The sequence below is a fragment of the Strongylocentrotus purpuratus genome, unplaced genomic scaffold, assembly GCF_000002235.5.
Source record: "Strongylocentrotus purpuratus isolate Spur 01 unplaced genomic scaffold, Spur_5.0 spur5_scaffold_5, whole genome shotgun sequence".
Classification (NCBI taxonomy): domain Eukaryota; kingdom Metazoa; phylum Echinodermata; class Echinoidea; order Camarodonta; family Strongylocentrotidae; genus Strongylocentrotus; species Strongylocentrotus purpuratus.
This window is the reverse complement of record NW_022145611.1, coordinates 38,215,643-38,229,143: the sequence shown is the minus strand read 5'-3', so window position 1 is coordinate 38,229,143 and position 13,501 is coordinate 38,215,643. Positions and strand designations below refer to the sequence as shown.

General features: G+C 35.4%; 1 protein-coding gene across 1 annotated transcript in view; it reads left to right on the top strand.

Annotated features, from left to right (window-relative positions):
* LOC105436525 (neurogenic locus notch homolog protein 1-like) overlaps positions 1–13,501 on the top strand; it is a 63,594-nt gene that overhangs the window by 19,319 nt on the left and 30,774 nt on the right. Inside the window, exons 18-23 of the mRNA XM_030999197.1 lie at positions 640–735; positions 1,857–1,952; positions 3,077–3,172; positions 4,664–4,759; positions 11,220–11,315; positions 12,432–12,527. Coding sequence (XP_030855057.1) covers positions 640–735; positions 1,857–1,952; positions 3,077–3,172; positions 4,664–4,759; positions 11,220–11,315; positions 12,432–12,527 — 576 coding nt within the window. The remainder of the gene's footprint in view (positions 1–639; positions 736–1,856; positions 1,953–3,076; positions 3,173–4,663; positions 4,760–11,219; positions 11,316–12,431; positions 12,528–13,501) is intronic.

The window sequence follows — 13,501 nt, the reverse complement described above, 5'->3', positions numbered from 1 at the left end:
GCAATATAATAAATTGCAGATGAGTGGCAATAGGCTCGACGTGTGCCTACTAAGAATTCAGATGGAAGTAGAACAGTAAAACAAACAATTAAATGCAGTTCTATGAAAGAGTAAGAAAGGATGTTTAATAAAATAAATGGGGGCTGTTTGAATTTTCAAGAATAAAATTACAATTTTCTACTCGGCAGAAGGGCAATCTTAAAGGTTGTAGATTAATGTTAGACTTAATTAAGAGCGTCCGGTGGTTCCTTACCCTGGACGCCCGATAACTTAGGCATCTGCCACTGCTACACGACATGGGCCATGTGGGCCTTTAATAGGAGTTTTGGAGTCGTGGGGCTTAACCGAAAAGACAGACATCGTTAGCAAGACAAACCTTTATTCTATCAAATTGTCCTTAGGCGAGAGTGTGGGGGTATGTGTGACAGAGAATTGCTTCCTAACAATATAAACCAATAGGAGCAGTGAACATTTTAAGGCACGGATTAATTTGTTTAATACAAATTTCAAGACGGCTTTTATGAAGGTTCTGGATTACTAAAACTCCAAGCGTCTGTATACCTGTCATTCATGCATTTACACGTGAATGGTGAATGTAAAAATTCGTCAAATTAAGGATATTTTCTCTCCTCTCTGCAGTTGGATGTTCTCTTACCTGTGAGAACGGAGGGAGCTGTAATACCGCAGGCGATGCCTGTGAATGTGTAGCGGGATTTACTGGAGACTTGTGTACAGGTATGAAAATCTATTGTAGCATCAGAAATTTAACGCAATAAATGGTTTGTTTTCAAGGGGAATTAATTGACGAGTAAAAATAACGATGATTTCAGTCATGATTATACGCTAATATCGTGCTGTTAACCTCTGCATATGTGTCAAAATCAACATTTATAACTATCAAACACAGCAATCACCCCCCCTCCCATCTCCCAAAAATTGAGTGGGCTAAAGTTTGGGGAAAGCCAACCTACATGTTAATTTGACAGTGTTTAATATATTCTTAATATTCATTCTAAATATGTTTACTCTATATTATTTTGATATATTATTATCGTCATTCATGCATTTTCAACTGAACGGTGAATTTAAAGATTGGTCATGAATTGAATGATATTCATATAATATTGGATCGCTTTGAGTGTGATACAATAATATATTGCTCGAGCTTCGACAATATTGGACGAGTGGAAGACGAGTCCAATATTAACATAACTAGAGCAATATAATAAATTGCAGATGAGTGGCAATAGGCTCGACGTGTGCCTACGAAGAATTCAGATGAAAGTAGAACAGTAAAACAAACAATTAAATGCAGTTCTATGAAAGAGTAAGAGAGGATGATAAATGAAATAAATGGGGGCTGTTTTAATTTTCAAGAATAAAATTACAATTTTCTACTCGGCAGAAGGGCAATCTTAAAGGTTGTAGATTAATGTTAGACTTAATTAAGAGCGTCCGGTGGTTCCTTCCCCTGGACGCCCGATAACTTAGGCATCTGCCACTGCTACACGACATGGGCCATGTGGGCCTTTAATAGGAGTTTTGGAGTCCTGGGCCTTAACCGAAAAGACAGAAATCGTTCGCAAGATAAACCTTTATTCTATCAAATTGTCCTTAGGCGAGAGTGTGGGGGTATGTGTGACAGAGAATTGCTTCCTAACAATATAAACCAATAGAAGCAGTGAACATTTTAAGGCATGGATTAATTTGTTTAATACAAATTTCAAGACGGCTATTATGAAGGTTCTGAATTACTAAAACTCCAAGCGTCTGTATACCTGTCATTCATGCATTTCAACGTGAATGATGAATGTAAAAATTCGTCAAATTAAGGATATTTTCTCTCCTCTCTGCAGTTGGATGTTCTCTTACCTGTGAGAACGGAGGTAGCTGTAATACCGCAGGCGATGCCTGTGAATGTGTAGCGGGATTTACTGGAGACTTGTGTACAGGTATGAAAATCTATTGTAGCATCAGAAATTTAACGTCAAGAAATGGTTTGTTTTCAAAGGGAATTAATTGACGAGTAATAAAAACGATGATTTCAGTCATGATATACGCTGATATTGTGCTCTTAACCCCTGCATATGTGTCAAAATCAACATTTATAACTATCAAACACAGCAATCACCCCCCCCCCTCCCATCTCCCAAAAACTGAGTGGGCTAAAGTTTGGGGAAAGCCAACCTACATGTTAATTTGACAGTGTTTAATATATTCTAAATATTCATTCTAAATATGTTTACTCTATATTATTTTGATATATTATTATCGTCATTCATGCATTTTCAACTGAACGGTGAATTTAAAGATTGGTCATGAATTGAATGATATTCATATAATATTGAATCGCTTTGAGTGTGATACAATAATATATTGCTCGAGCTTCGACAATATTGGACGAGTGGAAGACAAGTCCAATATTAACATAACTAGAGCAATATAATAAATTGCAGATGAGTGGCAATAGGCTCGACGTGTGCCTACGAAGAATTCAGATGAAAGTAGAACAGTAAAACAAACAATTAAATGCAGTTCTATGAAAGAGTAAAAGAGGATGTTAAATAAAATAAATGGGGGCTGTTTAAATTTTCAAGAATAAAATTACAATTTTCTACTCGGCAGAAGGGCAATCTTAAAGGTTGTAGATTAATGTTAGACTTAATTAAGAGCGTCCGGTGGTTCCTTCCCCTGGACGCCCGATAACTTAGGCATCTGCCACTGCTACACGACATGGGCGATGTGGGCCTTTAATAGGAGTTTTGGAGTCCTGGGCCTTAACCGAAAAGACAGAAATCGTTCGCAAGACAAACCTTTATTCTATCAAATTGTCCTTAGGCGAGAGTGTGGGGGTATGTGTGACAGAGAATTGCTTCCTAACAATATAAACCAATAGGAGCAGTGAACATTTTAAGGCATGGATTAATTTGTTTAATACAAATTTCAAGACGGCTATTATGAAGGTTCTGAATTACTAAAACTCCAAGCGTCTGTATACCTGTCATTCATGCATTTTAACTTGAATGATGAATGTAAAAATTCGTCAAATTAAGGATATTTTCTCTCCTCTCTGCAGTTGGATGTTCTCTTACCTGTGAGAACGGAGGGAGCTGTAATACCGCAGGCGATGCATGTGAATGTGTAGCGGGATTTACTGGAGACTTGTGTACAGGTATGAAAATCTATTGTAGCATCAGAAATTTAACGTAAAAAAAAAGGTTTGTTTTCAAAGGGAATTAATTGACGAGTAATAAAAACGATGATTTCAGTCATGATATACGCTAATATCGTGCTCTTAACCTCTGCATATGTGTCAAAATCAACATTTATAACTATCAAACACAGCAATCACCCCCTTCCCCTCTCCCAAAAATTGAGTGGGCTAAAGTTTGGGGAAAGCCAACCTACATGTTAATTTGACAGTGTTTAATATATTCTAAATATTCATTCTAAATATGTTTACTCTATATTATTTTGATATATTATTATCGTCATTCATGCATTTTCAACTGAACGGTGAATTTAAAGATTGGTCATGAATTGAATGATATTCATATAATATTGGATCGCTTTGAGTGTGATACAATAATATATTGCTCGAGCTTCGACAATATTGGACGAGTGGAAGACGAGTCCAATATTAACATAACTAGAGCAATATAATAAATTGCAGATGAGTGGCAATAGGCTCGACGTGTGCCTATGAAGAATTCAGATGAAAGTAGAACAGTAAAACAAACAATTAAATGCAGTTCTATGAAAGAGTAAGAGAGGATGTTAAATGAAATAAATGGGGCTGTTTGAATTTTCAAGAATAAAATTACAATTTTCTACTCGGCAGAAGGGCAATCTTAAAGGTTGTAGATTAATGTTAGACTTAATTAAGAGCGTCCTTTGGTTCCTTCCCCTGGACGCCCGATAACTTAGGCATCTGCCACTGCAACACGACATGGGCCATGTGGGCCTTTAATAGGGGTTTTGGAGTCCTGGGCCTTAACCGAAAAGACAGAAATCGTTCGCAAGACAAACCTTTATTCTATCAAATTGTCCTTAGGCGAGAGTGTGGGGGTATGTGTGACAGAGAATTGCTTCCTAACAATATAAACCAATAGGGGCAGTGAGCATTTTAAGGCATGGATTAATTTGTTTAAAGGTAAAGACCAGTATTGGCAACGCCCCACTTTCAAAAAATGAAATGGAAGCTCTCATTACCAATCATTTGAAAGAATATGTTTTGACTAATACATGATGATAAAAAATTTGCCGGGAAACCGCCTACTAATTCATATATTTGGTAAATTTATTTCTCTCATGGTCTGGTGAGAGAGATAGGGTAGTCCCATATACATCTTTCTGTGTATAGTGCTTGTAACTTTACGAAGAATGGGCCAAATTTCTTATCATTTTGATGATTCCAGAACCTTGCAGATGCTAGATGCTAGATGATCAACCTTTTCTGATCGATTCCACAACGTTTCTTTCACAATGCAATCGCATGACCATTACTGGTCTTTACCTTTAATACAAATTTCAAGACGGCTATTATGAAGGTTCTGAATTACTAAAACTCCAAGCGTCTGTATACCTGTCATTCATGCATTTCAATGTGAATGATGAATGTAAAAATTCGTCAAATTAAGGATATTTTCTCTCCTCTCTGCAGTTGGATGTTCTCTTACCTGTGAGAACGGAGGGAGCTGTAATACCGCAGGCGATGCATGTGAATGTGTAGCGGGATTTACTGGAGACTTGTGTACAGGTATGAAAATCTATTGTAGCATCAGAAATTTAATGTCAAGAAATGGTTTGTTTTCAAAAGGAATTAATGACGAGTAATAAAAACGATGATTTCAGTCATGATTATACGCTAATATCGTGCTCTTAACCTCTGCATATATGTCAAAATTAACATTTATAACTATCAAACACAGCAATCACCCCCCCCTCCCCTCTCCCAAAAATAGAGTGGGCTAAAGTTTGGGGAAAGCCAAAATACATGTTAATTTGACAGTGTTTAATATATTCTAAATATTCATTCTAAATATGTTTACTCTATATTATTTTGATATATTATTATCGTCATTCATGCATTTTCAACTGAACGGTGAATTTAAAGATTGGTCATGAATTGAATGATATTCATATAATATTGAATCGCTTTGAGTGTGATACAATAATATATTGCTCGAGGTTCGACAATATTGGACTAGTGGAAGAAGAGTCCAATATTAACATAACTAGAGCACAAACTGCTTTTTGTGTTGGTACAATTTTATTGAATTGGATTTTTAAAAAATACCTAGTTTTATTAATACAGTTCTTACATGTTATCTGTGTTGAAGACAAAGTAGTCTCTTGTAAGAATAGTAGAAAAAAAAGGTAACCCAAGACGGGTATGAAATGTTTATATTTCCTTTGTAATAAGAAACGGCTAAACAGGAATCTGACCATCACCAAGTTGGGTTATTGAAAAACCTGTGAATAATTTGGTCACAACATACTTGAAATAAAAGATTACCGTATTGATTTTTGTCGATTGGTGAAATAACTACACGTGTATGCCCATGTTCACAGCATTGTGCGATCTGAAATGGTTTAGAGAAGTAAAATGGTTATCACTATGCAGTGAAAAGAGTATTCATTTGAAGTGGTTACATTACTCGTGTGACATATTGGTTTCCCAACTACCTTACCACCTGTTCTAAATTTTGAGAAGTTCCATGTATTGTGCAGTAAGGGAAGTGGGGGTTCATCAACTCTCTGAAGGGCATCACCGGGCATCGGGTTCGCACCTTCAGAGCACTGAACCCCCAGCCCCTGCGCTGCTCTCCACTTTGCAACAAATACATGGTACATTGGATATTTTAGAAACACACTGTTTCAGGATTCAAGATTGGTAGTGGGTAAATGTCTATCCATTTTATTACTTTGATTTAACCCAATACATGAGCAAAGTCTTGGTTGGATTAGATGAGATAATGACCTGCATGTTCTTCTGAATTTGATAGAAATCTCTTTTATGTTATAATGTATACCTGTCTTGGTTTATGTTAGTAGACAGTGATAGTTATAATGAAAAATGTATTTGACTTGTTATTCAGGTCTTCGTGTCAAGATGCAGAGTTACACTCATGAATAACCACCATTCAGTCTACTTTTGCAACTAATGATATATCTTAAAAAACTTTTAAAGAAAGCTGAATTTGATTAGATCAAGACCCAGATATGCCTTTTATTATAGGATATATAGTTTATATGCAGTAAAGGTTTGCAGAAGGGTTTGGGGCATAAATTTGTTGAATAGATCTCCATACATTGATCCGGAATTTTTTTTGGGGGGGGGGGTTAATTGGCTGTTCACAGCTGGTCGTCAGTCAGCTCTGATGCGGTGCGTTGCGTCCACACGTTTGTGCGTGTTGTTTTGTGTTGTGTGTATTGTAATGTTTTTGTTGTTGTGTAGTTGTTTTTGTAGTGTTACTGTTTGTGAGTATAAAATGAAAACTTCCACAGGTAGTTCCTTTTTTCTTTCATTCTTTTATCTTACGTACGATGCAGGATAATGTTACGTTTATTTCCTTGAATTGTCGCGGCCTAGGAAATAGTCGCAAAAGACAAGATGTTTTGTTTTACTTAAAAGCGAAACAATGATGTTTGTTGTATTCAGGATACACATTTTGTCCCAGCTATGGAGACTGATATACGTAGGGAATGGGAAGGTAAATGTTTTTTCTCTTTCAACACGTCCAACTCAAGAGGAGTAGCAATTCTTTTTAAGAACACTCTCCCTGTAAATATAAATAGAATTAAAGTAGATATCACAGGAAACTTTGTGGTTTTAGATGTAACTTTGCACGAATATAATATTACTATCGCGTCGCTGTATGGCCCGAATACAGATAACCCAATATTTTTTGCAGATCTCCAACAAATTATAATAGATTTTGAAAATCCACATGCTATTGTCTGTGGAGACTGGAATTTAGTACAAGATGCAACCCTAGACACATATAACTATTTGCATGTTAATAACTCGCGAGCTAAACAACAAGTAAATAAAATGAAGACTGAGTTAGATCTATGTGATCCTTGGAGAATTAGATTTCCAGATAAAAGACGTTATACGTGGCGGCAACCAACCCCTTTTAAACAGAGTAGATTAGATTTCTTTTTGATTTCTTCAGAACTTCTTTCATTAGTGCACAATGTCGATATTCTTTCAGGTTACCGAACAGATCACTCTTTAACTCATATAAGTCTCAGTTTGAATCGGATAAAACGAGGTCCTGGTTTTTGGAAATTTAATAATTCCTTGTTAAAAGACGAAGATTTTGTTTCGCAAATAAAGAAAAAGATAAGAGATACTATTCTATTTTATGCTAAAGACGAAGCAAAGTTTGACCAGAATGGTTGTATAGTGGGCGAGTGTGAATTTAGCATAAATGATCAGTTATTTTTTGAAACTTTAATGATGATTATACGAGGGGAAGCAATATCATATGCCTCCTTTGCCAAAAAACAAAATGTGAACAGGGAAAAAGATCTAGGAAAGAAAATTGAAGAGTTACAAAGAAAATTGATAATATCTGATGATAAGACTTTTGTATTAGAGGAAATTGATAAATCAAAATTAGAACTGGAAGCATCCCGTCTTAAAACTAATGAAGGAATTGCGATTAGATCCCGAATTAAATGGATGGAGTTTGGAGAAAAACCGTCTAAATTCTTTTTAAATTTAGAAAAAAAAAATAATACCAATAAAGAAATACGTCAGTTATCCGCTGAAAATGGTGATATTTTAGACAGACAAAGTGACATACTTAAGGAAGTGTTTAACTTTTATTCTTACCTTTATGCAGAAAAAGAAACTGATGGAATTAATCTGGAATTATTGTTAAACTACCCTGACATTCCTAAGTTGTCCTCGCAAATGTCCTCATTACTGGAAGGCCCACTTTGTGTTGACGAAATCTATTCCACTTTAAAAATCATGAAAAACAATAAATCCCCCGGACAGGATGGTTTTACTGTAGAATTTTATCGTTAATTTTGGGAAGATATTAAATACTTGCTGGTAAGATCATTGAATTATGCGTATTTCACAGGGAAATTGTCAAACTCACAAAAAATGGGAATAATAACTTTGATTCCAAAAGGAAACAAACCTAGACATTTGTTAAAAAATTGGCGACCGATCTCCTTATTGAATGTAGTTTATAAATTAGCATCCAGTTGCATCGCAAACAGACTCAAGGGCGTTTTGTCATTTTTGATACATGAAAATCAAACAGGATTTTTGAGTGGTCGTTTTATTGGCGAAAACATACGTTTATTATATGATACGCTACTTTATACTGAATTACATGATATAGCTGGCATGCACCTTGTTGTTGATTTTGAAAAAGCTTTTGATTCCGTATCGCATGATTTTCTGTTCAATGTCCTGGATTTTTTTCTCGCTTCGGTCCATCTGTAAAGAAATGGATCAACTTGTTTTATGCAAATGCATCATCTTGTGTATAAGTTAACGGACACTGTACAGATAAATTTGAAATAGGACGAGGGTGTCGCCAGGGAGATCCTTTGTCTTCCTACCTCTTTTTGTTAGTCAGTGAGATACTTGGGATCCTAATACGACACTCACATTCTTTGGGCGGATTGCATATGAATGGAAAAACGCTTAAACTGTTGCAATATGCAGACGATACCCTTTTGACACTCAACGGTTCAATGCAGGATTTACAATGTGCCCTTACAATACTTAATGACTTTGCAAATATGTCCAATCTCAAAGTCAACACGACTAAAACTCAAGTGATATGGATTGAGAAGAACAGAACTTTCAAAAAAGAGATTTTACACGAGTACAAACTTAATTGGATATCTGAGGGATATTTTAGGTACTTGGGCATAGACTTTTCAGTTAAATTATCAGAAATGGTTAATCACAACTATCAAGAAAAGGTTCAAGAGATAAACCGTCAGATGACGATATGGTTGACAAGAACATTGACTCCCATAGGAAGAGTTACCATAGTAAAATCTTTATTTATACCCAAATTGAACTACCTATTTTTATCTCTTCCTGAACCAAAATTAGAAATTATGAAGGATATCGATCGACGTTTTTTTGAATTTATATGGCATGGCAAACGTGATAAAATAAGTAGGAAACAAATGGGTCAATTGTACAATGAAGGCGGAGTTAAAGTGACTGACCTTTGTATGCATTGTAAATCACTTAAGATATCATGGATAAGGAGATTTATTTGTTCTGAAAGTTTCTCTCTTCATATGTTCCAATCATTCTTACCTCCACCGTATACATCTCTTCAGTTATTCATGGGGGCTGAATATTACAAAGAATTAGCCACTACAATACGAAACCCATTTTGGGAAGAAGTATTATCAGCCTTTTCAGACCTTACTCAACTCACTGTAAATGATATTGCATGTCAACCCCTTTGGAATAACCCTAAAATAAAAGTTAATGATAACGTAATTTATTATAAGTCTTGGTGCGCTAAGGGGGTACGTTTTGTTAACGATGTTTTAAAAACAGATGGATCATTTCTCTCATACTTTGATTTTCAACATAAATACAATGTACATGTAAACTTTCTTCAATATTATGGCTTTTGTAATGCTATTCGATTTGGTTTTAATAAAAATGTCATACCAAAGGTCATTGAACCTACATGTATCATCCCGGAAGCATTGTAATTAATAATAAAAGTGGAAAAAGGTTGTGCACATATATACCGTTCTTTATTGAAACATAATATAAAGGAATGTAAAAGTCTTACTAAGTGGAAACAGGAGTTTGACCTTGACAATATTGTATGGAGTTCGTATTATTTTCTTCCCTTTAATTCAACTGTCGATGTTAACATGAGGTGGTTTCAGTTCAAGTTACTGAATAAAATTCTTTATATGAAAGATGCTTTGTTAAGATTTAAATTAGTTACAGATAACTTATGTACATTCTGTAATAACAGTGTAGAAACGATTATACATATACTTTGTTACTGTATTCATACAACCGAAATATGGTCTAAACTCGAGTATTGGTTGTCTCGTAATAATGAACTTATTAAGTTTAGAAATCAAAATAAGTTGTTTGGGTTTCACGGTAATAATAACAGTGCCCTCAACTGTATTATGATTATAGTCAGGAAAGAAATTTTTGCAGCCAAATGTAAACAGTGTTTGCCAGTTTTTGAAAACATAATATCAGCTATAAAGTGTTATTATAACATGGAAAAGTATATATGTAAAACAAATCTGAAAGAACAGAAATTTGTGAAAAAGTGGTTACTTTTTGCAAAGTGTTTCTGATTGTTTATTTCTTCTAAAATCATTTTGCCAACTAAATCTGTGATATTTATTTTAAAAAGTGAACTTCAATTTGTAACTGATACCGGTATCTATAAATGTATTTTCTTATCATATTTTGAATGGCCAGGAATATTATTTTGAATTTCTGCATGTAAAAACCAATTCTTGTATACATAATAATGTGAACGATATTATTTAATAAAGGATCCCTGTGGAAGGGAAAAAGAAAAGAAAAAAAAAAATAACTAGAGCAATATAATAAATTGCAGATGAGTGGCAATAGGCTCAACGTGTGCCTACGAAGAATTCAGATGAAAGTAGAACAGTAAAACAAACAATTAAATGCAGTTAGGTGAAAGAGTAAGAGAGGATGTTTAATGAAATAAATGGGGGCTGTTTGAATTTTCAAAAATAAAATTACAATTTTCTATTCGGCGGGAGGGCAATCATAAAGGTTGTAGACTAATGTTAGACTTAATTAAGAGTGTCCAGTGGTTCCTTCCCCTGGACGCCCGATAACTTAGGCATCTGCCACTGCAACACAAAATGGGCCATGTTGGCCTTTAATAGGGGTTTTGGAGTCCTGGGCCCGAAAAGACAGAAAACGTTCGAAAGACAAACCTTTATTCTATCAAATTGTCCTTAGGCGAGAGTGTGGGGGTATGTGTGACAGAGAATTGCTTCCTAACAATATAAACCAATAGGGGCAGTGAAAATTTTAAGGCATGGATTAATTCGTTTAATACAAATTTCAAGACGGCTATTATGAAGGTTCTGAATTACTAAAACTCCAAGCGTCTGTATACCTGTCATTCATGCATTTCAACGTGAATGATGAATGTAAAAATTCGTCAAATTAAGGATATTTTCTCTCCTCTCTGCAGTTGGATGTTCTCTTACCTGTGAGAACGGAGGGAGCTGTAATACCGCAGGCGATGCATGTGAATGTGTAGCGGGATTTACTGGAGACTTGTGTACAGGTATGAAAATCTATTGTAGCATCAGAAATTTAACGTCAAGAAATGGTTTGTTTTTAAGGGAATTAATTGACGAGTAATAAAAACGATGATTTCAGTCATGATATACGCTAATATCGTGCTCTTAACCTCTGCATATGTGTCAAAATCAACATTTATAACTATCAAACACAGCAATCACCCCCCCCTCCCCTTTCCCAAAAATTGAGTGGGCTAAAGTTTGGGGAAAGCCAACCTACATGTTAATTTGACAGTGTTTAATATATTCTAAATATTCATTCTAAATATGTTTACTCTATATTATTTTGATATATTATTATCGTCATTCATGCATTTTCAACAAAACGGTGAATTTAAAGATTGGTCATGAATTGAATGATATTCATATAATATTGAATCGCTTTGAGTGTGATACAAGAATATATTGCTCGAGGTTCGACAATATTGGACGAGTGGAAGAAGAGTCCAATATTAACATAACTAGAGCAATATAATAAATTGCAGATAAGTGGCAATAGGCTCAACGTGTGCCTACGAAGAATTCAGATGAAAGTAGAACAGTAAAACAAACAATTAAATGCAGTTAGGTGAAAGAGTAAGAGAGGATGTTTAATGAAATAAATGGGGGCTGTTTGAATTTTCAAGAATAAAATTACAATTTTCTACTCGGCGGGAGGGCAATCATAAAGGTTGTAGACTAATGTTAGACTTAATTAAGAGCGTCCGGAGGTTCCTTCCCATGGACGCCCGATAACTTGGGCATCTGCCACTGCAACACAACATGGGCCATGTGGGCCTTTAATAGGGGTTTTGGAGTCCTGGGCCCGAAAAGACAGAAATCGTTCGCAAGACAAACCTTTATTCTATCAAATTGTCCTTAGGCGAGAGTGTGGGGGTATGTGTGACAGAGAATTGCTTCCTAACAATATAAACTAATAGGGGCAGTGAAAATTTTAAGGCATGGATTAATTCGTTTAATACAAATTTCAAGGCGGCTATCATGAAGGATCTGAATTACCAAAACTCCAAGCGTCTGTTTACCTGTCATTCATGCATTTCCACGTGAATGGTGAATGTAAAAATTCGTCAAATTAAGGATATTTTCTCTCCTCTCTGCAGTTGGATGTTCTCTTACCTGTGAGAACGGAGGGACCTGTAATACCGCGGGCGATGCCTGTGAATGTGTAGCGGGATTTACTGGAGACTTGTGTACAGGTATGAAAATCTATTGTCGCATCAGAAATTTAACGTCAAGAAATGGTTTGTTTTCAAAGGGAATTAATTGATGAGTAATAAAAACGATGATTTCAGTCATGATATACGCTAATATCGTGCTCTTAACCTCTGCATATATGTCAAAATTAACATTTATAACTATCAAACACAGTCATCACCCCCCCCCCCTCTCCCAAAAATAGAGTGGGCTATAGTTTGGGGAAAGCCAACCTACATGTTAATTTAACAGTGTTTATTATATTCTAAATATTCATTCTAAATATGTTTACTCTATATTATTTTGATATATTATTATCGTCATTCATGCATTTTCAACTGTACGGTGAATTTAAAGATTCGTCATGAATTGAATGATATTCATATAATATTGGATCGCTTTAAGTGTGATACAAGAATATATTGCTCGAGCTTCGACAATATTGGACGAGTGGAAGACGAGTCCAATATTAACATAACTAGAGCAGTATAATAAATTGCAGATGAGTGGCAATAGGCTCGACGTGTACCTACGAAGAATTCAGATGAAAGTAGAACAGTAAAACAAACAATTAAATGCAGTTAGGTGAAAGAGTAAGAGAGGATGTTTAATGAAATAAATGGGGGCTGTTTGAATTTTCAAGAATAAAATTACAATTTTCTACTCGGCAGAAGGGCAATCTTAAAGGTTGTAGATTAATGTTAGACTTAATTAAGAGCGTCCGGTGGTTCCTTCCCCTGGACGCCCGATAACTTAGGCATCTGCCACTGCAACACGACATGGGCCATGTGGGCCTGTAATAGGGGTTTTAGAGTCATGGGCCTTAACCGAAAAGACAGACATCGTTAGCAAGACAAACCTTTATTCTATCAAATTGTCCTTAGGCGAGAGTGTGGGGGTATGTGTGACAGAGAATTGCTTCCTAACAATATAAACTAATAGGGGCAGTGAAAATTTTAAGGCATGGATTAATTCG